Source organism: Nomia melanderi, chromosome 9 (assembly GCF_051020985.1).
Source record: "Nomia melanderi isolate GNS246 chromosome 9, iyNomMela1, whole genome shotgun sequence".
NCBI classification, from domain to species: domain Eukaryota; kingdom Metazoa; phylum Arthropoda; class Insecta; order Hymenoptera; family Halictidae; genus Nomia; species Nomia melanderi.
Window position 1 is genome coordinate 16,042,655 of NC_135007.1, and position 14,622 is coordinate 16,057,276.

At 48.9% G+C, this 14,622-nt stretch overlaps 1 protein-coding gene across 1 annotated transcript in view; it reads left to right on the plus strand.

The window, feature by feature from the left end:
• Window positions 1-14,622, plus strand: part of dnr1 (E3 ubiquitin-protein ligase defense repressor 1) — an 86,107-nt gene that overhangs the window by 68,364 nt on the left and 3,121 nt on the right. Inside the window, exons 2-6 of the mRNA XM_031989704.2 lie at window positions 1,878-2,074; window positions 13,515-13,755; window positions 13,826-13,995; window positions 14,081-14,297; window positions 14,371-14,577. Coding sequence (XP_031845564.2) covers window positions 1,878-2,074; window positions 13,515-13,755; window positions 13,826-13,995; window positions 14,081-14,297; window positions 14,371-14,577 — 1,032 coding nt within the window. The remainder of the gene's footprint in view (window positions 1-1,877; window positions 2,075-13,514; window positions 13,756-13,825; window positions 13,996-14,080; window positions 14,298-14,370; window positions 14,578-14,622) is intronic.

A 14,622-nucleotide genomic window follows, 5' to 3' on the forward strand; every position in this document is an offset into this window, starting at 1 on the left:
ATATGTATTTCTGTCCGCCGATAAAGCCTCGAAAAAAGGGCCGCTCGACGGACTTTATCGCGGTTCACCTTCGACCGAGCGTTTTCGGGGAGCGTGACCTCGGGCGACGTAACTGCCCGCGAATTAACCCTTCGCCGTCGAGAGGTGATTCTCGGTTTTTCACGGAATCATCGAGTTTTTGATCATAAACCACACATAGAAAAATAACTTTCAACACTAGTTAGTTATAACATTAGTTGCTACTGTCACTAGAAGAACGTGAAGATCGTTAAGGGTTAAAATCGCGTGAAATTGAGCGACAGGGCAATATAATCAGCTAAGAGGTCACAGGTGAGAATAAGATAACGTAGGATAACATGAACGTTCATTAGATTTCTTTATTTGTCAATTATTCAAACATATGAGCCGTTTATTTTATGACTCAAGTCCATCTTTCAAAAAATCGAGTTAATCCTTAAGACAGTTCTATTTACTTACAATTTACTTAGAAATTTCTATTCTATTTCTATCTCAAAGTTCCATTTACTTACAATTTACTTACAAATTTCTATTCTATTTCTATCTCAGTTCCATTTACTTACAACTCTACATAATTATTCTTCAATGATCCTTCAATCTTCTTCAACAGGACTCGAGTCGGTTTCAAAGTATTCCGCTCATACAATCGTTACAATAGTACAGTCAGTAACCTCCGAGTCCGCCAGCTCTCATCGCCGCATCCTACAGATTCCTCGCGTTAGGTCGGCTATTTGTTCCAGGTTTCCTCAGGACCGCAAAAAGCGGCGGGCCAACATCTCCGGCGAATTTACTGCCGACCGGCCAACCGAACTCCGCCTCCGCGCCTCTCGTTCTCGCTCCTCCTCTCCGCGCTCCTTTCCTCCCGCCGTGAATTTTCCTTATCGCGACGCGGGCTGACCGACTTTCCGTGTTTCCGGTCGCGAGAACTGCGAAGGCGTAGCCCTCTGCCCACGCGATAGAAAACATAACGATCCGATCGATCGGCCGCAACGATACGTGCACACGCCGCGCGCGGAGAGAAATTTCCTCGGCAACGAAATGTTTGGCTCGCGCCGCGGCCGCCGCGGGGCGGAGGGCGAGAAAACACGCAGCGTATAATATCGCGTAATGGCCGCGCGCCGTTTCGGGGACTACCGCCGCTGGCCGCGGCCAATGGGGACCCGGCTAACTTTCCAAATTATTGCCGGCCATTTGTTACACGCTTTGCTCGACCGCGGCAGCTGTTTTCCCACTTTCCGGCTCCCCCGCAAATCAGTCCGCGGTTGCCGAGGGTATTAATCGGATGCGGCCGATTCCGCGAAACACGCGCGTTTTTCGTCGCGAGGAATCGAGAACGAGAACCGCGGGGCGCGAGCTCTCTTCGAAGCGAGCCGTTTCGCTCGATCGACGGTGTTGCGCGCACAAAAATGACAGTGGGACGCTTATAACATTGCGGACGGCTGCAATCGGCAACCCCAGGATCACTGGTTGAGTCCCACTCGAACGAATTTTTATTTGTACGCGCCCACTATCTGGAAGACTGCAAATCAGGAGGCTTCCATTTTTTGCACACGCCTACCCAAAGGTTTATAAAGACCCACGCAAGGTACGGGACGGGAGATATAAGAAGAAATTGAACTAGACGTTGTAGACTCTCGCTGACGAGTATTACTGAACTCCCGAAAATACAGCAAATTATTTTCACTAAATATTTATACAGTCCACTTCCAATCAGTTCGCGCAAAGTCGGCGTGCGGCGTACGGGTTTCCCTGTAACATTTCGAAATAGAAAACGCGTACGCAACATCGACTAACTTCGTCGCGGACGCGCTCGCGATCGATGGGAGAGCGATTTTCATAGAGGATCGTTTGGTTTGCAGGCGTGCGACTGCCTGGGCATCAGCAAGGAGTGCGATTACTTCGGACTGAAGTATCAGAACGCGAAGGGCGAGGAGCTGTGGTTGAACCTGAGGAATCCCATAGAGAGGCAGACCGGCGGCGGCGTGGCGCCTCTGAGGTTCGCGCTGAGGGTGAAATTTTGGGTGCCGCCTCACCTGTTGCTGCAGGAAGCCACCAGGTAAGACGTTCCTTTCCTCGCCTCGAAACGATACCTTCCCCGGACGTTGCCGAGCGGAACGGAGCTGTCCGCAATTACGGAACGCACTCGAGCCGTTCCTTCTTTCCTTTGTTCCGATCTCCCGCGAGCGGTGTCGGGGATTCCGGAGTTCGACGAAGCTCCGGGGGTCCTTGCTTCCGCGGGGGAGTATGGGAGAATGGCAGAATGCCGATGGAATGATAGAACAATGATGGTACCGTGCGGGATCAACTAAATGCACCGCGAAACGATTGTAGAAAGACAAAGGAGAATTTTTTGTATAATGTTGAACGCTTAGCACTTTGCCACTCATTAAAACTCATACTAGTTTTCTTCATTAAGGAACTGAGAAGTCGAGATTCTTGATAATTGCTCCGCTATCTTATACCTCATATCTAACAAAATTTAGTTTGTTTGATAAGTTACCGAGGAAGTTAACCCTCTGCGCTCCGATTTTACCGGAAATTCTTAACGCTTCGAAATCAGACGCGGACGTTTTCTGAAATTAATTTGAGAAATCGTACATACGTTGAGGAACGAAACTATTCTTTTTCCGTATTTCACATATTGATTATGTTAACAGAACTACCGTACCAGTCAAAATGACTCGAGTACTATGATGAATATCCAAAGAAAATAATCTGTTCTTATAATTTTTACATCTCCAAGTTTCCAAATAGTGTCACCGGAATTCGGCTAACATAACAATCAAAGTATTAAACACGCTCGGAACAACATTTTATTCGAACCGAACATCAGGCATCCTCTTACGCTTCGGACGAGACCGTTTCAAGTCGATTAGACCGCGCGAGATAGTCGAGGCCAACGGCCAGCGTCGACCTTTGGTCGAATTGAAATTCGTTTCTGCGGGAAGAATCTTCTCCACCCTCGACAGCGGCGCGGCGTTGGGAATCGGTCCGATTCGCGGATCGATCGGTCGATCGTCAGCGCGCCGGGAGAGCTTTCCCTGTCGGGTCGTCGGACGGGCACGTACAAAATTGCATGCCGGAATCGAAGTACGGTCGCGCTGATTGCGCCGCATAATATGATCGAATGTACGGGGTCTCCTGAAATCGGGGAGTCCCGAAAACATGCAGTGGGTGGGAGGTGGAAGCTTTTTTGCCGGCGAGTTGCGAGACGATCGACGGATCGTGGATTGTCGGTGGACTAGCGAGACGATCGATCGTTCGATCGGGTTCGAATGTAACGCGAATTTAATCGGTCGAGCTGGCCTTGGCGAAGGTGAACCGGCGACGAGTAATGGGCCCGACACGCGAATTAATTCGTCGAGCGGACTACGGTAATTGCGCCAGCTGACGCGCGACACAACGCTCGCGTCCAGCAACACGTGTTCCCGGATTTACACCGTTCAGTCCTGTCCTGTCCTCCTCTGGCCCGGGCCACGAAAAATCTCGGCAATCCCGGAATAAAGTTCGATCCGCGCGGCGTAACGAACGAGCGTTTTTCCTGGAGATTCTTGTTTCGGTCGTGAATGATGTCTCGGCGAACGCTGGTCTGTGAGTTGCGTTAAGGATCGGGATGTTTATGTTTTAGATTAATGGAAAAATCAAAATATGATTTTAGGGCGATTCGGGATGTTAATGTTTTAGATTAATGGAAAAATCTCGGAAATCGAGGAACAAAGGTCGATCCGCGCGGCGTAACGAACGAGCGTTTTTGCTGGAGATTCTTGTTTCGGTCGCGAATGATGTCTCGGCGAACGCTGCGAGTCGCGTTAATGTTTGGGAAATTTTAGGTCGATTCGGGACGATAATGTTTTAGATTAATGGAAACTTTAATAAATGGGAGGATTAGTTGAATAATGGAACGGGAGATACGAGGACTGTTTGAAGCTTGAGATCTCTGTTTGAGGTAGCTGAATATGTTAGGAACCGTTGAATATTTATTTGCCGAACAAACACAACAGCTTAATGGTTCGCCGTGAACCGTTGAACCAAGAACAGCGTTCCCGTTCGTTCCGTAAATCGACTTTACTGCGGATTAATAAACACATGCTCGGTTCAAACCCTTTGTATCTATTTAGAGAAATATTCAACGGAAACAATGTCCTAGTTTGTTTATTCTCGGAGCGGTCGAACAGTGTTGACCCGTCCTGCGAATTAGACATTTATCAGTACCGAATATATAATCGTCTACGTTCTCAAGATAATCCACGGGAAATCGAAGCTTGCGTTTCGAAGCGAAACACAGCGAGAAGTTACAACGTACCGTTCACTCGCACGGAAAGTTCCGTAATTTTTCGGAACTTCCGAATTCGATAACTTCCCTTGTTAACGACGAACGTCGATTAGCTCGCATTCTTCCGCCGGTTCCTGTCCCGTCGTTCTTTCGACGCGCGCAGCGCGGGCTGCTCCTCCGTCCGACTTCCGTAAATTGAAAGCCGCGATAAGCCGGTTGATTAAACGGCTGATTGTTTTCTGGAATGCGGCGGCTCGCGTCGTTATCGGAAACCGATGAATTTTCGATTACCCCGATCGTTATCTCCGGCCGCGGCTTATTTTCGGATCGATTTCACGGTTTAAGAATCCCCCGAAAACGATCGAAGGAGAGGACTCGCCGCCGCGCGGAAAGTCGGCAGCTGCGACGGATGATCCGCGCCGGCAGGGGCTAATTGAACGGGAACCTGGAATTACCGGGCTCCGCTTATTTCTCGCGGGACCGATTATTCGCCGGCGTTGCCGTCGAGGACTAAGCGCGATCATTTTCGCGAGTTTCGTGGGCTGTCGCCTCGCGGCGCGCGAACGAGACGCGTGTACTGCGTTAAACTCGTTTGAATGTTTCTCCGTCAACCCTTTGCGGTCCGAAGTGCTCTTGGTTTCTCAGTTTGAGGTTCACGTCGACGTTAGTTCATTCGATTACAGCTTAAACCTTAGCACTAAAGGTTGTTAATCTATCGGCAACTGCAACTAATTTTTATAGTATTCCTAGCCAAAATGAATGCTGTAACATTTCTTCTTTGATTTTCCTTGTTGGCACAAAATTTGGATGTGTGGAAAAACTAATGATTTTAGGGTAGTTTGACACTAGGTTTACGGAACGCGTCAATTTGACGCAGACTGAATTTTATAAACATTATTTGGTAAATGTTTCAAATATGAACGAATATCAACTTCCCCAACAATAGAATAAACTGTACAATAAGTGCCCGTAAACCTAGTGTTAAGATTCATTAAAATATTCAATATTAGAACTGGTGCAATATTGGAGGCTACAGAGTTCAAAGGGTTAATATGTCGCTCTGTTTATTTGTTCAAGAATATTTGGGAGTCATTGAAGTGTTACCTTTAAATGGTACAATTGTGATACAAATAAATATAGAAAAAATTGTTAAAGGTAGAGGTTGCAATAAAATAGACTGCTAAGTGTTGACGTCCCTTCGGCCGACCGGAAGGACGAGTTAACTTACGATCGTGGCACGAATATTTTAAACCCGCCGGGGAGATTAAAGAAATTAGGACTCGCCGAGAAACAGGGGGGCAAGTCGAGGGGAAAGGTTAATATTTTTAATAAGCCCCGGTGTTCGCGGTATGCCCGGCATGCGATCCGCGACACTGGAATTTCATTAAAGCTGAAATTGATTTCGCTGCGCGCTTACTATTTGGTAATTGGAAATATGCGCGAGCAGGCTCGCGCCTCGCGCTCGTCCGTACCGATCGATCAGTTGCACGCGGAAGCGATCTATTCGGTGGGTGTACCTTTCCTGCTCTGCCAGTAGAGGGCTGCCGACGTCTAAGAGGCTTTCTCGCTGGTGCTCGGTCATGTACCTGTTTGTATATATACCTCTTGTGAACCTTGTACAGTCGCCCTTGCTTCTAAGGCAGTTTCAGGAAGTCTTAACAAAAATTTATATTATACGAGACAAGCATATATAATTAGCAGGTTAATCTGGACATGTATGGCAGGGTTTGACGCGGTCTAACGTATATCATGAATGTTAACATCACACAGTAACTGTAATTTGAGACTGGTAGAATTGTCCATTGTGCGATTAGATATAGATTAGACTATATAATGTTGCACAACTTCCGGTAATAGAAGAAGAATTGTGCATAATGTTGTACAACTTCCGGTAATAGAGGAAGAATTGTGCCGTATAGAGTAAAAAACTTAGAGGGAGGAGGAAGTAAGCGTTATTGTTGTTAAACTATATAATATTCAACAAGATTGTGATATACAAACGGAAAGCTCCTCCACTATAGTTCACGCTACAGTTAGCTAGTTAAAAAAGGTTAATGATGAAATTGAAGAACCATATATATTCAACAATATTGTGATATACAGACGAAGAAAGCTTCTCTCCACTATAGTTGACGTGTTGCAGTTAGCTAGCTAAAAAATAGGTTAATGATGGAATTGAGAAAACCATATTCAACAAGATTTGTGATATACAGACGAAAGCTCTCCACTATAGTTGACGTTACAGTTAGAGCTAGCTAAGAAAAAAAGGTTAATGATGGAATTGAGAAGTTAGTATTTATTAGTGCAGAGTAGTTTAGTAGTAGTGTAGAGTTAGTAAGTTAAGTTAGTAAGTAGTCCACTGGACATTTCCTGGACGAAACTCCCTCCCTCTCACAAATCTTTCCAACTTCTTCCTTCCATAACATCACAAGCCGCTTCCATCCATCCATCCATCCATCGCGATGGAATCAAATCCCTATGTCCCCAGGATCCGAAGAATACTCTTTCGAAATCCGGACATGTGCTCGTTTACTATTCCGCATCCCTTCGTCGTTACAATTCCGAATCGAGTGCATCCCGGCTGTAACGATCGCTGCTCTCGACGCTGCCGATAAATGATTCTCGACGAATCGACGCGGACGTGGGTTTCGTCGGGATCCGTCTATATCCGCCTGGGGCTGGCTTTTGTTAAGGGCAACGGAGCAACGGGACGAATAAACGTTATCGGCGAGGAAGACTATATAGAGCGGGTCAGGAATAAAGCCGGGGTAGCGCATCGGAGAATCGCGAAATGCCGGAACTATGAAACAAAGGGCTTGTAGTCGCGGAAACGGCCGCGGTAGGACAGGGTTTTGGATTTGGTTATACGGCTGGCCTCCGGGAATATAAATCAGAGATTATTACAATGGTTTTGTCACGAAATAGCGGCCGCGCGAATGCGCCGGCTCGCGATACTCGTTGCAACCGATGCGAAACAATACCTTTCCCTTGAACTCGTTAATCCCCTAATCCCTTTACGCGACAGCGCTTCAGCATCCCGCGGTTGTGCGCTTGTTTCCGTCTTAACCCTTTACCACGCCAGAATTTTCCGTCAACGATATTTCGAAGAAGGCGTATTGAAGCCAGCGGAACTGAATTGCAAATCAAACCAGTTTGAAACAATTTATATAATACGCGACTAACGGAAGCTGTGATCGTCGAATTAGAATTCCCTCGCGTCGGATCTAAGTGAACTTTCCTGCAATTATCAATAACATTTTACAACCGCCTATGACACCATCATTACACCAAATGTTCCAAGCCTTTTAACCCTTTGAACTCTAGGCTCGAATATTGCAATATCAAATATTTCAACGAATCAAAGAAGCTACCCTAAAATTCGATTCTCCACATCCAGATTTTCTACTGAGAAGAAAAATAAAAGACCGAAGGGATGTTACATTTTTCATTTTCACTAGAAATAAAAATTAGTCGGTTGCTGATAAATTACAAGACCACTTAGAGTGCTAAGGGTTAACAGTAGCCAAGGGGTTAACCGTGATGCACGGCTGTTCAATGGCCTCGCCGCCACGCAGGAGCCCAGATTAGCTTCCGTCAGAAGTCCCTCGGCTGAATTCGAAACTCCTCGACGGAATCTCGGTGAACCAGGTCGCAGCTTCCTGATCTAAAGGACAAGGAATAGTCACTCGAACCGGAACCCGTCGCGTGCCAACGTTTTTATCCCCTTTCTCGCGGTTTCACGCGTGTCGCGATCCTTCCAAGTCGCATCGTCGTCGCCTCCGCGGTATCTCCTCCGGAGTTGTTCCCGTCCCGGTATTTAGCGGCGTTATCGACGTTACTCCCTTACACTCTGTCCAGCTAACTCCGTGCTCGCGGAGGATTATCTTCCCGGAGAATTTACGGTTTCCGAAGCCGTACGAAGTAACGCCGCGCGCGAACTTAGCCCGATACCAGTCGGAGTTCGGAATTAAGAACGATCGTAAAACCATTAAACTTTTCTATATGTGCCCCGCGGCGGCCCCTCCGGGGCGAGTTTTGATATCGGACTGCCGCCCGACCCGCGCCGAACTTCGAACGATCCGAGCGTTTTCCAGTCCGCGGGTTAAACGATTCATCGGCGATCGTTCCGCAGGCCCGCCACGTCCTCGCGAGCCGCGCCGCGTTCCAAGTAACGCGCGTAGTTATTATTCCCGACGAGAGCGGCCGATTCTCGAAGGGTTTATCAACGGCCAGAGGAAGCGCGAAATCCGCGCGCGAGATAATTAGCTCGAGGATTAATCGCTGCGACGCGACACCGCGTCATTCGCCGAGTTTACTCGAAAGAGTCGCTTCGAAAGTCGGGCGCTTCCGACGGTTTCCGAATTGTAGATCTATAACGAGTCGGACGCAACTGGAAGTCGGTCGTTCGGCGCGATATAAAATCATTTTCGTCTCGAATCGACGACAGGGGAGCTGCTAATTAACGAGCGGCTAACGAGAGAACGAAGAAACGCGATTAACGGCGAACGGTTTTCGCACAAAGCGGGGCGTTCGCCTGCGCGAACTCGGATTTCCCGGCGGGGAAAGTTGGACGCGCCGCTTCGCTGTTCCGGGAGGACGGGAACGGGAAAAGCGCAGGAGTGGTTCCGCCGCGCGAGTGTCTACGTAGGCGGCGGCGAGCGTGTTGCCGAGATTTCGTTTACCCCGACTTTCGCAGCGAACCGCGCTTTGTAATCCGCCGGTATTACGAGCCACTCGCCGCGAACCTCGTTCCGCCGAAGGATTATTCGCATTTGCCTTTTAGCTTCCGCGCCGCATCGCCGCTGGAAAGTTTCCCCGAGCTGCTCTCCGGGAGCCGGACGTTCTTTCGCGATCGAACGCGGGCCGAATGGAGAAAAAATGCGAGGAAGAGTAGGACGGAAGGGAAACGGTCATCGGTCGGAGGCAAAACCTGTTGATCGTTGGACGAATGGCTCCGGGGGCGAGCTCCGATCGATGCGAGAATCGAAGGAAATCGAACGACGCGGCCTGTCGGACGGATACGAGGAACTGTCGCGCGTGGAACCGGAAGACGCCGCGCCGCGGTCTGCGGCGAACGGGACGGGCGCGACGGCGACCGGGCCCGCTATCGGTTGGTCGGAAACGGAGATACAATCGGAGTTTCGGAACTGAATTCCGCTGGGTAAATCGAGTTCTATGGTTTGATGTTACAGCCGCGTCGAGATTCAATTGAAATATACTAACATCGGCTCCCTCGCCTCTGACGCAACTTCCGGGGAGCCGATCGATCGCGCGATACTCGACGCTTCGGAAATCTGTCCTGAGATAGCCTTGGTGAATCGACTTTCTCGAGGCGATCGGTGACTTCTTAATCCTTTATGCTTCTATGTAGAGTGTTGCTCGACATCAGTTTTACTCACAGTGCTTTGATTAGATATTTTTCGGTGTAGTTAGAAGGTTAATGGAATATTGTAATCGTGGAAGATATCTTGTTTCTATTTAAACCTATCGTTGCAACTTTGCTACCTTCCACAGTATTTAAAAGGATGTTGAATTTTATTAGAATCGAATACTCGTTTAACCCTTTGACGAATGCCGACATTTCGGCGAGATGAAACGTTAGTATTTCGAAGACTAAGTCTCAGGCAAATGATTTAATCACTCAGACAGCAAGAGATTAGTGTGTAGTTTCTGCTTTTGCTATTATTTAAGCAATCAATATATAATTTAGCTTCGTGAAGGTTTTCTACATTTCAAAGAATCTTCGTCCGCAAAGGGTTAATGCTTATGAAGTAATCTTATTGAAAAGTCGAGCTTTCTAAGGATTAACCGATAGAAAATGTGTCAACGAAGGAACCATAGCTGTCCGAAACACAGACCGGTCTGTTGAATTGGCCTGGAAACTAGCTCGCTTGGAATTACCGCGGTCGAACGGACCAACCTCGTCATCCGGCTGCATTAATTACGAGGCCCGCGACTTTGCCGTCCGTGTCCCCGCTTTGAGTGCAAAGCGGATTTTTCACGCTGGCCACGCGGCTTCGGTATCCGTAACGATAACGCGCGATCATGGAGACCGCGTTCGAGTATCAACTGGATCGTGCCGTTGCCCCAGCGATAGGTGAACCGTGCAAACAGAATATTTCATAGGGAAAATACAGATGTAAACATAACGGCCCGCTCTCCGCGAAAATCGAAGGGACCACCACCGTTGACCAATGAAAAATTCGATTTGTACAATCGATACGCCGCACAATGCGGCCGAACGCTCGTTTTCTCGATAAAACTCGATTACTTGAAAGGTATAAACGATACAAGAAAATGTTCCGGACAAAAGTTGTAAGGTAGAGAGCTGAACATATGGTGGTTACATATTTTTCACATTACGGGGATATTATGAAGGTTATTCAACGACAATGGACACTTTATGGTTCGATCTGAATGTTGCATAAATGGAGACACTCAGTAACTTGCAGAAAATTTTGATTTTTAAATGAACACCATTTCGTATAACAGAGACTACTTAACACGTTGAACGCCATGGGGGTCACCGGTGACCCCAACCAAATTAAATTACTATAATTCATTCGAATAAAACGATGATTATTTGAAAATTTGTCTATATTACAAGTAACACAACTTAACGCGCCGACATTCAACAATTCAAACCTGTAACAATAACAATGTAATTCAATGCCATAAGTTGATGTTACATTATCTTCATTTTCCATATTTGTCTAGGCAAAACCGTGCGGCAGTCAACGCGTTAATCCTCAATTTTCACTTTGCGAATCGTCGAGTTTCGCGGTCTCGTCTACTGACGTGCCTTCGTTTATGATCTTCGTTTCGCTGCTCCGCGAATTATCCGATAATTAGTCGATAGCGACGCATCTCGTTAGGCGAAACGAGGAAGTTCCTCAGAAGGAAATCGCGGTGTTTGCGTAACCGTCTAACGCCGCTGCGTCGTAGCCCGAAGGTAAATAGAACGGATCGCTAGAAATCTTTGCCAGCCTCGAACAAGGAGGCGCCGCGAATCTGTTCCAGCTTCGCCATTGGCTCTGATCCCCGCGTTTCATCGATGTAACAGTGCAGCGCGCTGTGAATACCAAAATTTTGAAAATTCCTTGAAAACGATACATCACTTGATTTAACACTGGAACTACCAAATGAGTCAAAATGACTCATATCCTGACATTCTTTCGCAATTATGCAAAGGCACAGACGATCTCCTGAGAAATAATTCAATAAATTGATTTAGGAAACAAGGAAACAGAACAGAACTCAACAAATGTATTTTCACACATTCCATAAGGAAGTACAGAATAGTTTCGCTCGGCAGTTCCAGCGTTAACGAGTCGCCGACCGAATTGGAAAGAGAAACGCCGAGGCCGAACGAGTCGCGCAGCGAAACCAATATCGTCCTCGCGATGACAAATGCCGGTTCGCCCGATCGGCTACACCTCCTCCATTTCTCTCGCCGTCCGCCATAGATCGCGCGCCAAACTTTCCGAATGGCGGCGATAACTTTTACCCGGCGAGGAAGACGTCTTCGAGGGAACGACGACGGTCGCGCGTCCCAATTCGCACAGGAGGAATCGCCGGCAATTACGTTTCCGTCTGACCGCCGGCCGAAATCGGTCGTTCGACTCGACGAGTTCCGGTACAATTGGAAAACTCGAGCGCGAGTCGATTAGGATTTCGCCTACGAAATTACTCTCGCCCCGAGTATCCGATAGGCTTCCCGATTCGCTCGTGACGCGACTTTCCAGGCGAACGCGACGAGCACGCGTCGCTTTCCTCTCCGTTGGACGCCGGTCGAGTTTCGCAGTGTGTACGCCCGGATCGCGTCGATTCCCGGTCAATCGTTAAATTCGAGCAACGTGGAAACGACCGCAAACTGCACCGGTGCATCCGTTTCTCGGGCGTTCAGCCTGGATTTAGTATCCATAGAAATTAATTTCTCCCGTGGCTCGCGAGCAATACGGTTCCGGCCACGGTTCACCCGTCAGGATGGGATCCCCCTGTTGCATTTTCCATTAATGCGACCGGCCAACGTAAACCAACCGTGGAACCGTATTCGCGAAGTAGCCGTATCTCGAGCGCCGCTTGATTGCGCGTTACCGTACAAACGAAGCCGGCCCGTCGTTATTACCCGGCGCCGCCCGCCCGCCCCCCGACCTCCTCCCCCGCCGATATAACTGCCGACAATAAATTTTTTCTCTGCCGTTGCGCCGTAGTCGCGTATATCATTTTTTTTAAAAAGACCACCGTCCGGCCGAGGTTGCCGGGGATACTTCAATTATTCAATATTTCGTAGGAACGAGCGGCGCGTGTAAAATTCCATGAAATCCCGCTGCCCCGGGGAAATCGCCCGTAGAAAAAATATGGCAGACACCGGCCGGTTCGAGTGCGTATCCGGCCGACGCGTCCTCCATCAACGATTTTCTCATGCTTTGCATTTCAATCTCGCGATAAGCATCGCCGCGGTACGCGCGTTTTCCGCGCTCGGACGCGTCCGGATCCGCGAACGCGTGAAGGCCTTTGCATGCGAGCGACGCGATTCGCTGGCGATTTCACGTACGTGTACCACACGTGCGGAGTGAATCTTGCACAATGTACGTAATTAAAAAAGAAAACACAGGTAACTCTCCCATAACACGGTAGATTCCTAGAGAATTCCGTGCTGTGACTTAACCCTTGCGATAACGCGAGAGATTTCAATTTATTAATGAAGATTTCAAATAGAACAGACATAAATACGACTCGATTCCTTTTAATTCAAATGAAACATTATTCTTCCATCGTCGAATACTATTTTGTACAGCAAACGTAGAATACCCATAGAATTTTTCTCTCGTCGATAAATTATTCATGTGAAAGTAGGATCGATTATCGTTGAGAAATAAATCAAGGGCTTAATATCATCCTTGTCACCGTGGCTAAGGTTCGACGGCGAACGTGCTCGCCGGAGCCAGCCCACTTATGGTCGAGCGTAACAATGGCGGCTCCACCTCCTCGCGGTCTGCGCTGTACAGCGCTGTACGTTGCTCGCAGCGTCGCGCGGCGTGACGAATATGTATTTCTTTTTTCTTTAATCATGTATATCGTGTACGAGGGGATTTACTCTGCGTATATGGTACATATGCGTAAAATCGCCAGTATTACAGCATAAGCCCTAACGAATCAACGATGATTCGCGTTCTCCACGCATCCTCCTCTAACGTCGCCTCTGTTTGTTGGTTCGCAGGCATCAGTTCTACTTGCACTCTCGTTTGGAGCTGGTCGAGGGCAGATTGAAGGTCTCGGACTGGGGTTCCGTGGCGCGGCTGGTCGCCCTGATAGCGCAGGCCGACTCCGGCGATTACGACGCCTTATCGCCGCCGCACGCACTCTACTCCCAATGCTGTCAGATACAGCCGACGGAGCCGTGCGAGCCGAAACCCCAGGACTTCCTGCACCGGATAGTCCAGCAGCACAAGGAAATCAAGGTTCGATCCTTTTATTCGTCATACCACGCGCGTCGACTTGCTCGATCTCATTCGCACATTCTCTCCGCAGGGCATGAAAACGTCGACCGCCGAGTATTGGCTGCTCAAGGAAATCTCGAACCTGGACACCTTCGGTCAGGAGATGTTCCACAGTAAATTCGGTTACAACGGCGTGTCGATGATCGGCGTGGGACCTCACGGGATCACGGTCTACCGCAGCGACGACGAAGAAACGCAAAAGTAAGTAGGTACAATGCTCATAAGCCGCTCGTCTCTACGACTCGACCGCTCGTCGCGCGACGTTACGATCGCCTCTTCCTTTCAGCATACCGTACACGGCGATACAGAGCGCGACGTCCCAGCGGCGGATGTTCCACCTGGTGTACCTCTCCCTGGACGGCGAGGAGACGTCGCTGAACTTCAAGCTGGACTCGAGCCAGTCCGCCAGCGGACTGTACCGAGCGATCACCGAGAAGCACGCGTTCTACAGCTGCGAGACGGTCAGGAGCGCGGTCACCGCGCAGTTCATACGAGACCTGAAGGTATTCTGATCGATTCAGGCCCGGGACGCGTAAGGAGCGTGATCGAGAGTCGCGTCTGGCTTCTGTTCGGCAGGGCACCATCATCTCGATCTTCAACGAGGACTCGACGCTGGGTAAGAAGTACGTGTTCGACATCCGGCGGACGTGCCGCGAGGTGTACGACAACGCGAGGAGAGCCCTGTACTGCGAGTCGGCGACGGTCAGGCTGCCGGAGGAGAAGGAGAAGCAGATCTTGGAGAGGCACGAGTGCGCCGGGGACTGCGAGGATCCCAAGTGCAAGGTATTTCCGGAAACGAGCCGGTTCGGGCGGAACGAGGCCGAGACC